Here is a 13,889-nt window from a genome sequence, read left to right as displayed (position 1 = left end):
GAGTTAACAATGCACGGACACACGACGGTTCACTTACAACATAGTTTAAGGAATATTTAAAGAAATGTATTCACTTTTCTTACAATTTAAAATGTTAACCATTCGCAATGCAAACATCAAGTGAGAAAATTGTTCGGTTGCAAACAAATTGGCGGATTCATTCTTCGTTCGACATCTTAGTTTGGTATCATTACTTTATAAATATAGAAAAGTTATTGAACTGATTGTGGGTTACAATTTTATGTATTTTCTCGTCAAATATATTTCTGTGCATGTTATAACTGTGCTAGCATGTATGTTAGTCCTGTTTTCCAAACTTGATGGTTAGCAATCGCTTCAACACGTGTCCCGGTCGTTTGTGTGTGCCTTAAACCCCCAATTATGTTTGTTTCAATTACGCACAGACTGGTGAGACTGCAAGCAAACCTCTGCCCCCTTTCAATATTCAATAGTACAAGCATGTACTGTATACATAAACTGTATACCGCTGACTAACGAAATTTAATGCGTTAAAGGTTTTATTTGAGTCAATAGGTAATAAAACTGAAATTATTCAAGAATAAAGTACCTCGATTGCATTTTTCTGTGCAGAACTGATAATCACTCTCAATCGTAGTGATAGTATCTTGGAGTAGGGTCCCATATATTATTCATATCAAAATATGCATTTATAATACAACGTTAGACCTATCCAATACTAACACTATACCTATCAATTAAATTTCGGATATTTTTTTTCCAAAACATAAAGGCAATCGGTTTTATACAATTGGACGGTTTACAATGTCAGAAATATTTACATGTAACTACGCAATAAGTAGATTGCGCAGTCATGTCAATTTAACAGTAAAACTTAACATTTTGACTTTCCTCTTGGGAATCTTAATTATTTATGAAATTATTCACTTCACTGGCAATCATAAGTTGTACAAAGTACACGTTCAAACACTTAATTTTATTAGAACTAATATTTAAAATTTTACGAACTACTTCTACTGATGTACCGGCATACATCCGAGGTTGTTTTCAATCGAAATGGCCGAGGTGCTCCGAATGCTTTCTGTGATGTCGTCTCCTGTTTTCGAGTGTTTCGTGTGAACATTCGGAACTCCTCGGCCATTTTATCGAAAACGATAAAATGGCCGAGGAGTTCCGAATGTCGTGTGAACACACCTTTAACAAATAACCAATCAGCGAGCTCGAACGTGGAGGTGCGGTCAACTTCAGTCTTACGAGTCCAACGATTTGTAAACAGAGACGTGCAGTGAAAGAAACGTTAACAGCACGATTGCATCAATGTGAGTACATTTAAAAAGTAAAATATTGGTTTTCATATGTAAAACTCACTATAGACCATTTATCGTCAGTTGTCATTCAATAAATGATTTCAACAGTAATCGATTTTGGTGACGCAATAATAATGTGGTTTAAATGAAATGGTGTTTGGTTTGGCTGCAAAGTTCTGTTTTACTACATCGTGATTAAAAAAAAGACATTAAATTTTGATTAAGAAAAATACATCAAATCGTGATTTTCATTGATTTACTCGGCCATAATCATTGTGTCTCAATATTTTGCCCAGAATCAATTGTTTCCTGGAATTTGTATTGTGGGTAGTGGTACAGTAGTCATTCTAAAATAACCCCCCAGGACTAGGGGTAGGGGCACACTTGCATCCCCCTACATTTTTTTTGGATAATATCGTTTACTTTTTATTTCAATGAAGGAAAAAAACAGTAATAAGATTTGTTCAAAATGCATCATTTCAGACTAAAAAAAATCTTCATGGATATGCCCAAACCCTAATTCAAACACTTCACTTTAAACCAATAGAAAAATAAAATTGGTTGAATAATATAAGAAAGGTAAAAAAAAATCATGGTGTTTAATGTTAAATACAAAATGGGATTTTTTTCCCGTATTTGTGTTGGGGATCGTGAAACACTGGAAATCAGTTAAATCTGTCAATACGCTTTAGAATATATATATATATATAAAAATTATTAAGTGGTCTATAACTTGTAACTTTCAACATGGAAACATCATCTATATTTTGACATTTTAACCTTGACGTTGTTTCAATGTTGATATTTCAGCGTTCAAATTTCTACTTTGTTTTATAGCTGAAAAAATGTTTGTTCAACTTCACAACCATTACTCAACCTAATATAAGTATTGTTCACAGTCATCTAGTGACTCGAGGCTTCATGCTCGCAAGTCTTTCGAAGGGTTTAACATCTGAGTGTAAAACCCATTATGCTGTTTAAGGTTTCAAACTTAATGTCTGACTCTTTCTTTTTTAGACAGTACCAGCCTGTAATGTTTGGAATCTGATCATTTTTTTTTTACTTATAACTGTTGAAGATTGAAGACTAATTAATGATCCAATAAAATAATCAAATGTTTGCATGCATATATATACAAACACTTTCACTTTACATTTTCATTATTGGCTTCATTTGGTATTTTATAATTGCGTATTTCTCTTGTCTGTTCTATGATTTAAATCTAAAAATGATTTGTAGTTTTGGTGAGAACTTTGTGGAAAGTATAGATGGTGGTAACCAGGGTAAGGCACAAATGTATGTGGTTTATCAAGTGTTCAAGATATTGTTGATAAATTTACAGATAATGAATATTTCTTTAACATTCTTTGTTGAGAATTTACTGTAAAATACATTTAATTTTAAATTTGTATCGGATTAACTACCCAGGTAAAAAGAAATAAAAAAATTCTTCATACCTTTTTTGTGCGAAAACAAGATATTCATCTTCAACCGCAGGCCTAAAAAAACAAGATTTGGTGTGGGTTACCTGACCCTACCTATGAAATAGGTGGTGGTGTTAGTAGTTTATACTCCAGCCACTGCACACCTATCTTAGGCAGACTATCTGGCGGTTAACCAGTACTGGGTGCCTTCACCTCTGCAAGGAACTGGCAACTTCTGTACATGCCAGGGGCAGTGGTACAGTGTGAATGGTCATAGAAAGGATTTCATAACCAATCACAACAGTAGTGACCTGGTCTTCACGGGAATCAAACCTGGGTTGTCCGATTCACAGTCCAACACTCTACTGATTGAGATAACCGGCCATACCTACGAAATAGGAGCCGACCCTACTGTTTTTATAGTCAGGGAGATGGGCAATGTTAAGGAGATGGGCAATGTTGGGGAGAAGGTAACTGTTAAGGAGATGAGAAATGTTCGGGAGATGAGAAATGTTCGGGAGATGGGCAATGTTAAGGAGATGGGCAATGTTAGGGAGATGGGCAATGTTGGGGAGATGGGCAATGTTAGGGTGATGGGCAATGTTAAGGAGATAGGCAATGTAAAGGAGATGGGCAATGTTGGGGAGATGGGCAATGTTGGGGAGATGGGCAATGTAAAGTTGGGGAGATGGGCAATGTTAGGGAGATGGGAAATGTTAGTGTGATGGGCAATGTTAGGGAGATGGGGCCATGTTGGGAGATGGGCAATGTTAGTGTGATGGGCAATGTGAGGGAGATGGGCAATGTTGGGAGTTATGCAATGTTAGGGAGATTGGCAATGTTTGGGAGTTGGGCAATGTTTGAGAGATGGGCAATGTTAGGGAAATGGGCAATGTTTGGGAGATTGGCAATGTTAGGAAGACGGGCAATGTTTGGGAGTTGGGAAATGTTTGAGAGATGGGCAATGTTAGGGAGATGGGCAATGTTTGGATGATTGGCAGTGTTAGGGAGATAGGCAATTTAGGGGGACGGGCAATGTTAGGGAGATGGGCAATGTTGGGAGATCAGAATGTGTCCTTTGTATGTTATATTAATTTAATTGATCTAAAATTATGTCATAGAGCTTTTTTTTTTAAAGAAAAAGATGCTTAATGGGTGATAATCAATTAAAAATAATCAGTCTTTTCTCTCTTTTTTTAAGAGATGAATCTGTTTATTTACAAAAATTGTATTTTTCTTTCACTGCATGTCATACCATATGTCAGTTTTTAAATACCCTTTAATTTACCGCCATATTCAGGCTCATGCCAAAGAGTTCTGACAACCACAAATCTATTAAGCTGATTAGAAAATGCCAAATTTTCATTTGGTAACAAAAACAACTGCTAAATTTTCATTAAGTCATAAATAAATTGTATAAGGTGAGTTATTTAGAAATTTAGAAACTCATGCTGCGCCCAGCTTTCGGAGTTAAATGTTCAGAAGACCAAAAAAAAACACTTCCTATTACTAAATAAAACATTGTGATCTAGTTTCTGGGACAAATTTTGTCATCCCATTGGTCAATAAAGAAACTGACTTTAGGTTTTTGTTTTTATGTTCTGACTGTCACGTCATGTAGTCTGAAATGAGGACATTATCTGATAAAAACCAATGACCAACTTTATATTGTCCTTGAAATTTAAATAGGTTATCATTTGCCACTAAAAGTAAGTCCATTTTTAGATCCTTGGTTAAGGAATCAAAGTTATTTTCACCCCACAACTGACATTATTGTCATCAAATATTACTGCTATATTATTTATTTAATTCAATTATTTTATAAGTAGAAATAGCCACTGGCCCAAAATACATGTAAAATTAATTTACGCAAGCATTAAAGCTGCACTCTCACAGATTGAACGTTTTGACAACTTTTTTTTTTGTCTTGGAACGAGCCAATTTGTGCGAAAATCCATAAAAAACAGTTATAAAAGACTGCTGACAAAAATTAGATCGCAGATTTTTATATTCAAGTTCAAAAAATGATGTTTTATGCATTTTTCTTTAGTAACGGTTTAAGCCATAAAACATTAATTTTCGAACAGAAATATGAAAATTGGTAGTGGTTAATGCACAAATTTATGTATGTGATTAATTGAGTGTTCAAGACATGGTTTATAAATTTACAGATATAATTGGATAGTACTTTGACATTTTTTGGTGAAAGTGAAAGTTTACTGTAAAATCCTTTTAAAATTAAATATGTTTCGGATAAACGACAGTAAAAATTTAAGAAAGCGCTTCATACCTTTTGCACAAAAACAAGATATTCATCTTCAACCATTGGCTTAAATAAAAAACCATTTGGGGCGCCGACCCTACCATTTTTAAAGTCAGTTGGTTAAAAAAATAAAAACTTTTTTTATTATTTTAGCACCATTCTCCAATGATGACAATTATGCTCTTACATAAAGCCCAATAAAAAAATAAAATAAAAAGTCTACCTACCCTACCTGTTTTTGAAAAGGATGCAACACTAACCAAACCTTTTTATAAAAAATTGCCACATCAATAGTATGCCCAAAACAAAAAGTATATGCACTTTCCTCTCTAATAACGCCATTATGCCTTCCATCTTAGATACCCATGCAGCTTATGACTGGAGCAATTAAATCTTGCAATGCGTTATGCAGATAAAAAGGAAGGCCATTCTTTTAGTAAAATTCAACATCTAGCAAATACTTGAACACTAAATAATTATCACATCTAGAAGAGTCACATATTTTATTGTGCCAAAGAATCTGACTTACATAGTTTTACTTCATAAATGAACATTATAAGTATCTTCCGTGGCTGAGATTAATCGGTTCATTCCTTCTCCAAACACAGATAAGTAGATCCGATAAATTGACCATGCTTGAAATTCTCATCTTGCCCATGGGCAATGATAAAAAAGAACCCGTATAGAACTCCTTCTTAATGGTCATCAAATTGCAATTACCTCCCTTGTGGAAGTCTGTCGTCTGTAGCATCATGGAAACTTTGTCTTCTGGCAATATTCAAAATGCTAATTAATTATTTCTTGCTTCCAATGTCACCATAAAAAAGTTTCCACACACCTTATGTGGAGCGTGAAAACCTTTTTTGATGCCATTTGAAGCGAAAAATAATTAATTTTGATTTTAAATATTGACATTAGAAAAGATTTCCATGAAGCTTCAGGCGACAGTCTTCAAGGGGGGAGATTATTGTGTGATGACAATAAGAAAGGACTTCCATACAGGTACTTGTTTTATCTCTGCCCGTGGGCAAGATAAGTATTTCCAGCATAGCCAAATTTTTGGATCTACTTATCTGAGGTGGGAGAAATTGATATCTCCAACGTCATGGGACAACCCCATACAAAACCATAACCCAATTTAAATAATGTTTCATGGACCATGTTTGCCTGTCCTACCTACTATATCTGTATCTAACATAAAATAGCAACTTCTAGCAATATCTATGTCTGAGCATATGTAGAAATTTACACCAATACTAAAGATTCTAGTTGCATATTCAAGATTAAGTGGAAAGCGTCCACAATCTCCTGAAGCAACATCATTATTTGAAGAAGAATTTACACACAATTTTTTTTTGCAATATACAATTTTGGATTTCCCAATAATTTTTGAGTACCTTTAACCCCATATTGCAGACCCATACAAAAGTTTTGGTATGAATAGTGCATCAAATATGTTGAAACATGCATTATAGTTAAAATTATAAATGTCTTACACAAGGTAGATGCTTTTTCTCCCATCTCAGTTAAACAAAATAGAGTAAAAATGTATTTTTCGTTGGACCATTTTTGTGCATAGTGAAAATAAATATATGTAATAATTCATGGTTGTCATAGATATACGTGCAGTGAATCAGATTATGTAATAGTCAAATCGGTCTTTAAATAGTTCTTAACAAAAAAAAAATTGAGTTAAAATTTAAGTTGCAACTTTTTAGTAACTTGCTTCTGTCACACTGTTTATACATGCTTATTGTGAACTTTTGAAAATGTAGTTCAGATTATTTTTAAAATTTATATGTTTTGCTGTTTAAGTACATCATCCTTTCCCCATATCACTTTAAAATACAGCTTCACATTTTATGAATCGTTCCATATTTTGATGTGATCCACCTCATAAAATTTGAGATCCATTCGTTGGAAACATTTATACTCATACTCATGAGAGTTGGGATATTGATGTCGCTGTACACTATGTCCCCATATGATAGTTAATATTTTTGAAGCAAAATAACATTTCAAGATCCAACCACCACATTGGGTCAATAAAATTGTCTCATTATCAAGTTAGAGATAGAATTTGCAGCATTACTCTGCGAATTGTAATGTTCGAGACTGTTGCTTTTTACATTGCTCGACTTTGAGAAGATAAATAGACATACCATTGGACGTTTCATGAACATATCTATCTTTGTTGCTTATATTAACATCTTACAGACAGACCCATAGATCCTGATGACATCTCTAAAGAAAGTGACCAAATATTAAAATAATACATACATACAACACATTATGTTGCAAAACATCTAATTTCTTTGTACTGTTCGCAATCAGTTGGGTTATTTAATGCACTGTCCCCAGTTTCTGGAAACTTCTTAAGCTTAACAGGTTTAAGAAGCTAATATTTCAATTAGCCAAAATGCATACTTTATTAAAAATGGTCTAATGTAATCAACATTTAGATATTCTTATCTAAAGTATTAAAACTCTTTAAGAAGTTATTCCTATGCAAATTATTGAAAAACAAAAATAGTGAGTTATATAGCACAATCCTGTTATAAGGGACTTAAGAGTTTCAAGAAATTGGGGCCTGTTCATTACATTGCCTTGTACAATGATATAGTTATTGAAGCCTATTATAAACTCTTGTTTTTGTTTATATTCATGAATATAGGAAAAATTGTTCTTTGCAGTGTAGAGCTCTTGCATGTTACTGTATCTTATTACCAGTTACCTTCTGATTGGTAGAAAACTAGGCCAACGTAATTGTTTACTAATATGTTCATTTAACCTGTTAAAAAGGTCATTTGAATATTAACTAAATTTACAGCAATGTTGACAAGTTCAGATATCATAATAAATTGTGTGTATAGTGTTAGATATCATTGTGTCAGTGGTCAAGCAGTTAAAACCGCATCTAGCTATCCAGAGGTTCTTGTATCAACCCATGATGCCAATCTAACCTTTTTTTTCATTTCTCTTTTTCTATGATACTTTTAGATTTTTTTTGAATTTATTTCATTTATTACCTTTATACTTCATGTTTGGGTATGTAAAGCAATTCAAACATGTTTTATATTTGATTGTTCAAGCTTCAATTCTGCAGCCTTTCGGCCTTCACAATTATTCCAGTGTGACCTTCAACAATGTCTGAGAACACTGTTTTGGAAAACGGAGAACAGAGGGACAGTCCATTTCGTCATTGGCAGCGCCCTGATCTCCCCAGCAGATGCACGTACCATCAAGCGTCATCAATTAAGGAATCACCTCATATACATCTGCCAGTGTGAGTATAATTATAAACATGAAGCATTGTATAATCGTTAATGATATAATATGTCCTTCCATTTGTGAAAGTTGCTTGACCCAGTGTTTCTTTTTGACTGTAAATGGGGTATAGGGTATAAAGGAGTGATTCTCACAATGTCTTCCCTTCCCAGTCACTAACCATGGATGTAGGGTATTAAGGAGGGATTCTCACAATGTCTACCCTTCCCAGTCACTAACCATGGGTGTAGGGTATTAAGGAGTGATTCTCACAATGTCTACCCTCCCCAGTCACTAACCATGGGTGTAGGGTATAAAGGAAGGATTTTCACAATGTCTACCCTTCCCAGTCACTAACCATGGATGTAGGGTATTAAGAAGTGATTCTCACAAAGTCTACCCTTCCCAGTCACTAACCATGGATGTAGGGTATTAAGGAGTGATTCTCACAAAGTCTACCCTTCCCAGTCACTAACCATGGATGTTGGGTATAAAGATGTGATTCTCACAATGTCTACCCTTCCCAGTCACTAACCATGGATGTAGGGTATTAAGGAGTGATTTTCATAATGTCTACCCTTCCCAGTCACTAACCATGGATGTAGGGTATTAAGGAGTGATTCTCACAATGTCTACCCTTCCCAGTCACTAACCATGGATGTAGGGTATTAAGGAGTGATTCTCACAATGTCTACCCTTCCCAGTCACTAACCATGGATGTAGGGTATTAAGGAGTGATTCTCACAAAGTCTACCCTTCCCAGTCACTAACCATGGGTGTAGGGTATTAAGGAGTGATTCTCACAATGTCTACCCTTCCCAGTCACTAACCATGGGTGTAGGGTATTAAGGAGTGATTCTCACAATGTCTACCCTTCCCAGTCACTAACCATGGGTGTAGGGTATAAAGCAGTGATTCTCACAATGTCTACCCTTCCCAGTCACTAACCATGGATGTAGGGTATAAAGGAGTGATTCTCACAAAGTCTACCCTCCCCAGTCACTAACCATGGATGTAGGGTATTAAGGAGGGATTCTCAAAATGTCTACCCTTCCCAGTGCACTAACCATGGGTGTAGGGTATTAAGGAGTGATTCTCACAATGTCTACCCCTCCCCAGTGCACTAACCATGGATGTAGGGTATTAATGAGGGATTCTCACAAAGTCTACCCTCCTCAGTGCACTAACCATGGGTGTAGGGTATTAAGGAGGGATTCTCACAATGTCTACCCTCCTCAGTGCACTTACCATGGATGTAGGGTATTAAGGAGGGATTCTCACAATGTCTACCCTCCTCAGTGCACTAACTATGGGTGTAGGGTATTAAGGAGGGATTCTCACAATGTCTACCCTCCTCAGTGCACTTACCATGGATGTAGGGTATTAAGGAGGGATTCTCACAATGTCTACCCTTCCCAGTGCACTAACCATGGATGTAGGGTATTAAGGAGGGATTCTCACGATGTCTACCCTCCCCAGTGCACTAACCATGGATGTAGGGTATTAAGGAGGGATTTTCCCAATGTCTACCCTACCCAGTGTACTAACCATGGGTGTAGGGTATTAAGGAGTGATTCTCACAATGTCTACCCTCCCTAGTGCACTGATCAGGAGTGTAGAGTATTAAAGAGTGATTCTCACAATGACTACCCTCCCCAGTGCACTGACCATTGGTGTAGGGTGTTAAGGAGTGATTCTCACAATGTCTACCCTCCCCAGTGCACATACCATAGGTGTAGGGTATTAAGGAGTGATTCTCACAATGCCTTCCCTCCCAAGTGCACTAACCATGGGTGTAGGGTATTAAGGAGTGATTCTCACAATGTCTACCCTCCCCAATGCAATAACCATGGGTGTAGGGTATTAAGGAGTGATTCTCACAATGTCTACCCTCCCCAGTGCACTAACCATGGGTGTAGGGTATTAAGGAGGGTTCTCACAATGTCTACCCTCCCCAGTGCACTAACCATGGGTGTAGGGTATTAAGGAGGGATTCTCACGATGTCTACCCTCCCCAGTGCACTAACCATGGGTGTAGGGTATTAAGGAGTGATTCTCACAATGTCTACCCTCCCCAGTGCACTAACCATGGGTGTAGGGTATTAAGGAGGGTTCTCACGATGTCTACCCTCCCCAGTGCAATAACCATGGGTGTAGGGTATTAAGGAGGGTTCTCACGATGTCTACCCTCCCCAGTGCAATAACCATGGGTGTAGGGTATTAAGGAGGGTTCTCACGATGTCTACCCTCCCCAGTGCACTAACCATGGGTGTAGGGTATTAAGGAGGGTTCTCACGATGTCTACCCTCCCCAGTGCAATAACCATGGGTGTAGGGTATTAAGGAGTGATTCTCACAATGCCTTCCCTCCCAAGTGCACTAACCATGGGTGTAGGGTATTAAGGAGTGATTCTCACAATGTCTACCCTCCCCAATGCAATAACCATGGGTGTAGGGTATTAAGGAGGGTTCTCACAATGTCTACCCTCCCCAGTGCAATAACCATGGGTGTAGGGTATTAAGGAGGGTTCTCACAATGTCTACCCTCCCCAGTGCACTAACCATGGGTGTAGGGTATTAAGGAGTGATTCTCACAATGTCTACCCTCCCCAGTGCACTAACCATGGGTGTAGGGTATTAAGGAGGGTTCTCACGATGTCTACCCTCCCCAGTGCAATAACCATGGGTGTAGGGTATTAAGGAGGGATTCTCACGATGTCTACCCTCCCCAGTGCACTAACCATGGGTGTAGGGTATTAAGGAGTGATTCTCACGATGTCTTCCCTCCCCAGTGCACAAACCATGGGTGTAGGGTATTAAGGAGGGATTCTCACGATGTCTACCCTCCCCAGTGCACTAACCATGGGTGTAGGGTATTAAGGAGTGAAGAGTATTAAGGAGAGATTCTCACAATGTCTACCCTCTCCAGTGCACTGACTTATGGGTGAAGGGTATTAAGGAGTGATTCTCACAATGTCTACCCTCCCCAGTGCTCTGACCATGGGTGTAGGGTATTAAGGAGTGAAGAGTATTAAGGAGAGATTCTCACAATGTCTACCCACTCCAGTGCACGGACTTATGGGTGAAGGGTATTAAGGAGTGATTCTCACAATGTCTACCCTCTCCAGTGCACTGACTATGGTTGTAGGGTATTAAGGAGGGATTCTCACAATGTCTACCCTTTCCAGTGCACTAACCATGGGTGTAGTGTATTTAGGAGGGATTCTCACAATGTCTACCCTTTCCAATGCACTAACCATTTATATAGTGTATTAGGGAGTCACCATACATACATCATGTTGAGTCTATGAAATTTGATAAAATGGTATCCATATTACAGTAAGCCAAGGCCTGCCATTATGTCTTCTGTCCTTGACAACATCGGAAACACGCCTCTTGTAAGATTAAACCGGCTGCCTGCATCAGAAGGGATCCAGTGTGAAGTCTGTAAGTACTCAATGAAGACATATATTATATATGTATAGGTTATAAATGATTTAAAAATGTCCATGGGAGTGACAGATACCAATTAGTGTTTTAGCTAAAGCGGAATGGAAGGGCGGCCCGCCCTGCCCTTTTTTGACCCCGCCCCGTTGCCCCTTTTTACATGCCCTGTCATATTTTTCCCGCCCCCTTGCTCCCTTTTGGCCATTCAGATCTTTGTTTATCACAAAGTTACGCCCTAAAAGTATTTCATTGGTTAATGTTGCCGTTTTCTAATCTGTCCCAGATCAGTGGGTGCTTAGGCACACGACCGTCATCACCGAGGGTCTGATTAACTGTAATTCACGCTTATAATCAGGGTGCTAATTTCTGTTCATTATGACACATTATACCTTGTCTGAGACATCGAAGTTGTATCTCTAAATGTTGATTATTGATGCCGATATTATTATGAATTAATTAGTGTATACACATTTCATAATGTGGTGTCTTATGTCTTTTCTATCAAGTGGAAAAAAATCACATTGACTTCTTCCACAATTTTTAGCAAATTGTAAATTTTGTCAATCAGGGAGTATTTGGCAGCTGTTCCAGCATTCAAAACATCGCAATTAGCCATTTATAATAGGTTATCTCCTAATCCCATAATTGGGTCGTCAATCATCCGATTATTGAAACGTCCCAAGTAGGCGGAGCCATTGGATGTAAACCAATCAGAATGTACATAGAGAAGACACTGGTCAAATGATAAAAAGTTTGTAAATTTGTGATAGAAAAAGCGAAGAAATGATGAAAAATGTTGTCAAACATTAGGAAACAATTGATACTTACAGTGTAAAAACAAGGCACACATTTTAGAACATTGTTTCATTTGAAGCAGACGGTCATTGCCATTGGCAAGGTGACGCAATGTTATATGTTTGTTCAATTGTGTAAAAATTTACAAAGCAGCTGGTCTGATAGTTATCTTGTCAAATTATTGGGCTATTTGGGGGATGTGTGAATGACAAACCAGGTTTAGGTATTACAATTTTTACATATTTTACTGTTCTGGAACGAAATAATAAAAAATATATATTTCAGACCAGTTTTTTAATCATTTTCTTTAACTGAAATTGGTCCGGCCTGGTCCAGACCGGTCAGCCCAATAGATATTTATTAAAGACTCAGTCACCAAAGTATAGTGTTTGATATACTTGAGTCTGATGAACTTGTTAGAAGCAATTAACTTTATGTTTAAGCTTTCTGTGAAGTTTATGAAGCAGTAAAAATAAGATAAATTTGGTGAAATATGCCTTACATTTTAGAAAAAATTAAGATAATTCAAAAGACTTGAAAGTTAATCAAGTCTTCTTTTAATAATGCTTAGTTTTCATTAAATAATAAACAATTGCAATTCAAATAGTCTGTTTGTGTTCTTTTATGTGTTAAAAGTAAGTTTTAAAACATCCAATGTTATGAAGAAGAGGGTTGTTTTTTTGTAAGATAGTTTGCTGTTATGCTTCTACCTTAAGACTTTGATTATTACAAACAAACCTGTTACAATGGCAAATTGTCAGGTTTCCCAATATAATTTACATACTTACCTTCATGTTTTTCAGTGGCAAAGTGTGAGTTTTTTAATGCTGGAGGGAGCGTGAAGGATCGTATTGGATTGCGAATGGTCGAAGATGCAGAGAGAAGGGGAATTCTTAAACCTGGGGATGTGCTTATTGAACCTACGTCTGGGAATACTGGTATGACATAGCACTCCCATTCTAGGAAAATGAGTATGTAATGGTCTTGTACAAAATATAATCAGTGGGGTTAAATGCACACTGAAACTAATGCTTATGTTTCATGTGTCGATGGGGGCAGGGAATTTTTAAACAGGGCATACACTGATTAAACTCATTTTCGAGGAAAATGGTGGGTTATAGCAGTGTTTGGTCTGACACAATTTATTGTTGCCAAACTAAAGTGCTCATTAATGAATTGCTGTGTAATTCCATGGTGTAGTCTATTTTAAAAAAAATAAAATGTAAGATGTGTGGTTTACTTTTAACCTCTCATCACTACATTTAGTATAGTAAAAAGATAAAAAAACACATTTTTAAGAATCATTAATTTCCATTTCTTATATTGATAATTCTATATTTCTTTTACAACGACTTATCTAAATTGAGCTATTATCTATTATGGACTAGTTTACATTTGGTCTACCACC

General features: G+C 36.8%; 1 protein-coding gene across 2 annotated transcripts in view; it reads left to right on the top strand.

The window, feature by feature from the left end:
* The first annotated feature begins 1,149 nt into the window (after nucleotides 1-1,149).
* Nucleotides 1,150-13,889, top strand: part of LOC128234259 (cystathionine beta-synthase-like) — a 33,826-nt gene continuing 21,086 nt past the window's right edge. For both annotated transcript variants that reach the window (XM_052948378.1, XM_052948377.1), the window contains exons 1-4: nucleotides 1,150-1,298; nucleotides 8,106-8,259; nucleotides 11,580-11,686; nucleotides 13,285-13,419. In XM_052948378.1, the coding sequence (XP_052804338.1) occupies nucleotides 8,120-8,259; nucleotides 11,580-11,686; nucleotides 13,285-13,419 (382 nt within the window). In that variant the 5' untranslated portion in view covers nucleotides 1,150-1,298; nucleotides 8,106-8,119. The remainder of the gene's footprint in view (nucleotides 1,299-8,105; nucleotides 8,260-11,579; nucleotides 11,687-13,284; nucleotides 13,420-13,889) is intronic.

This window comes from Mya arenaria, chromosome 5, assembly GCF_026914265.1.
Source record: "Mya arenaria isolate MELC-2E11 chromosome 5, ASM2691426v1".
Taxonomy (NCBI): domain Eukaryota; kingdom Metazoa; phylum Mollusca; class Bivalvia; order Myida; family Myidae; genus Mya; species Mya arenaria.
Note: the sequence above shows the minus strand (reverse complement) of the source record. Positions and strands in the feature narration are given on the sequence as shown.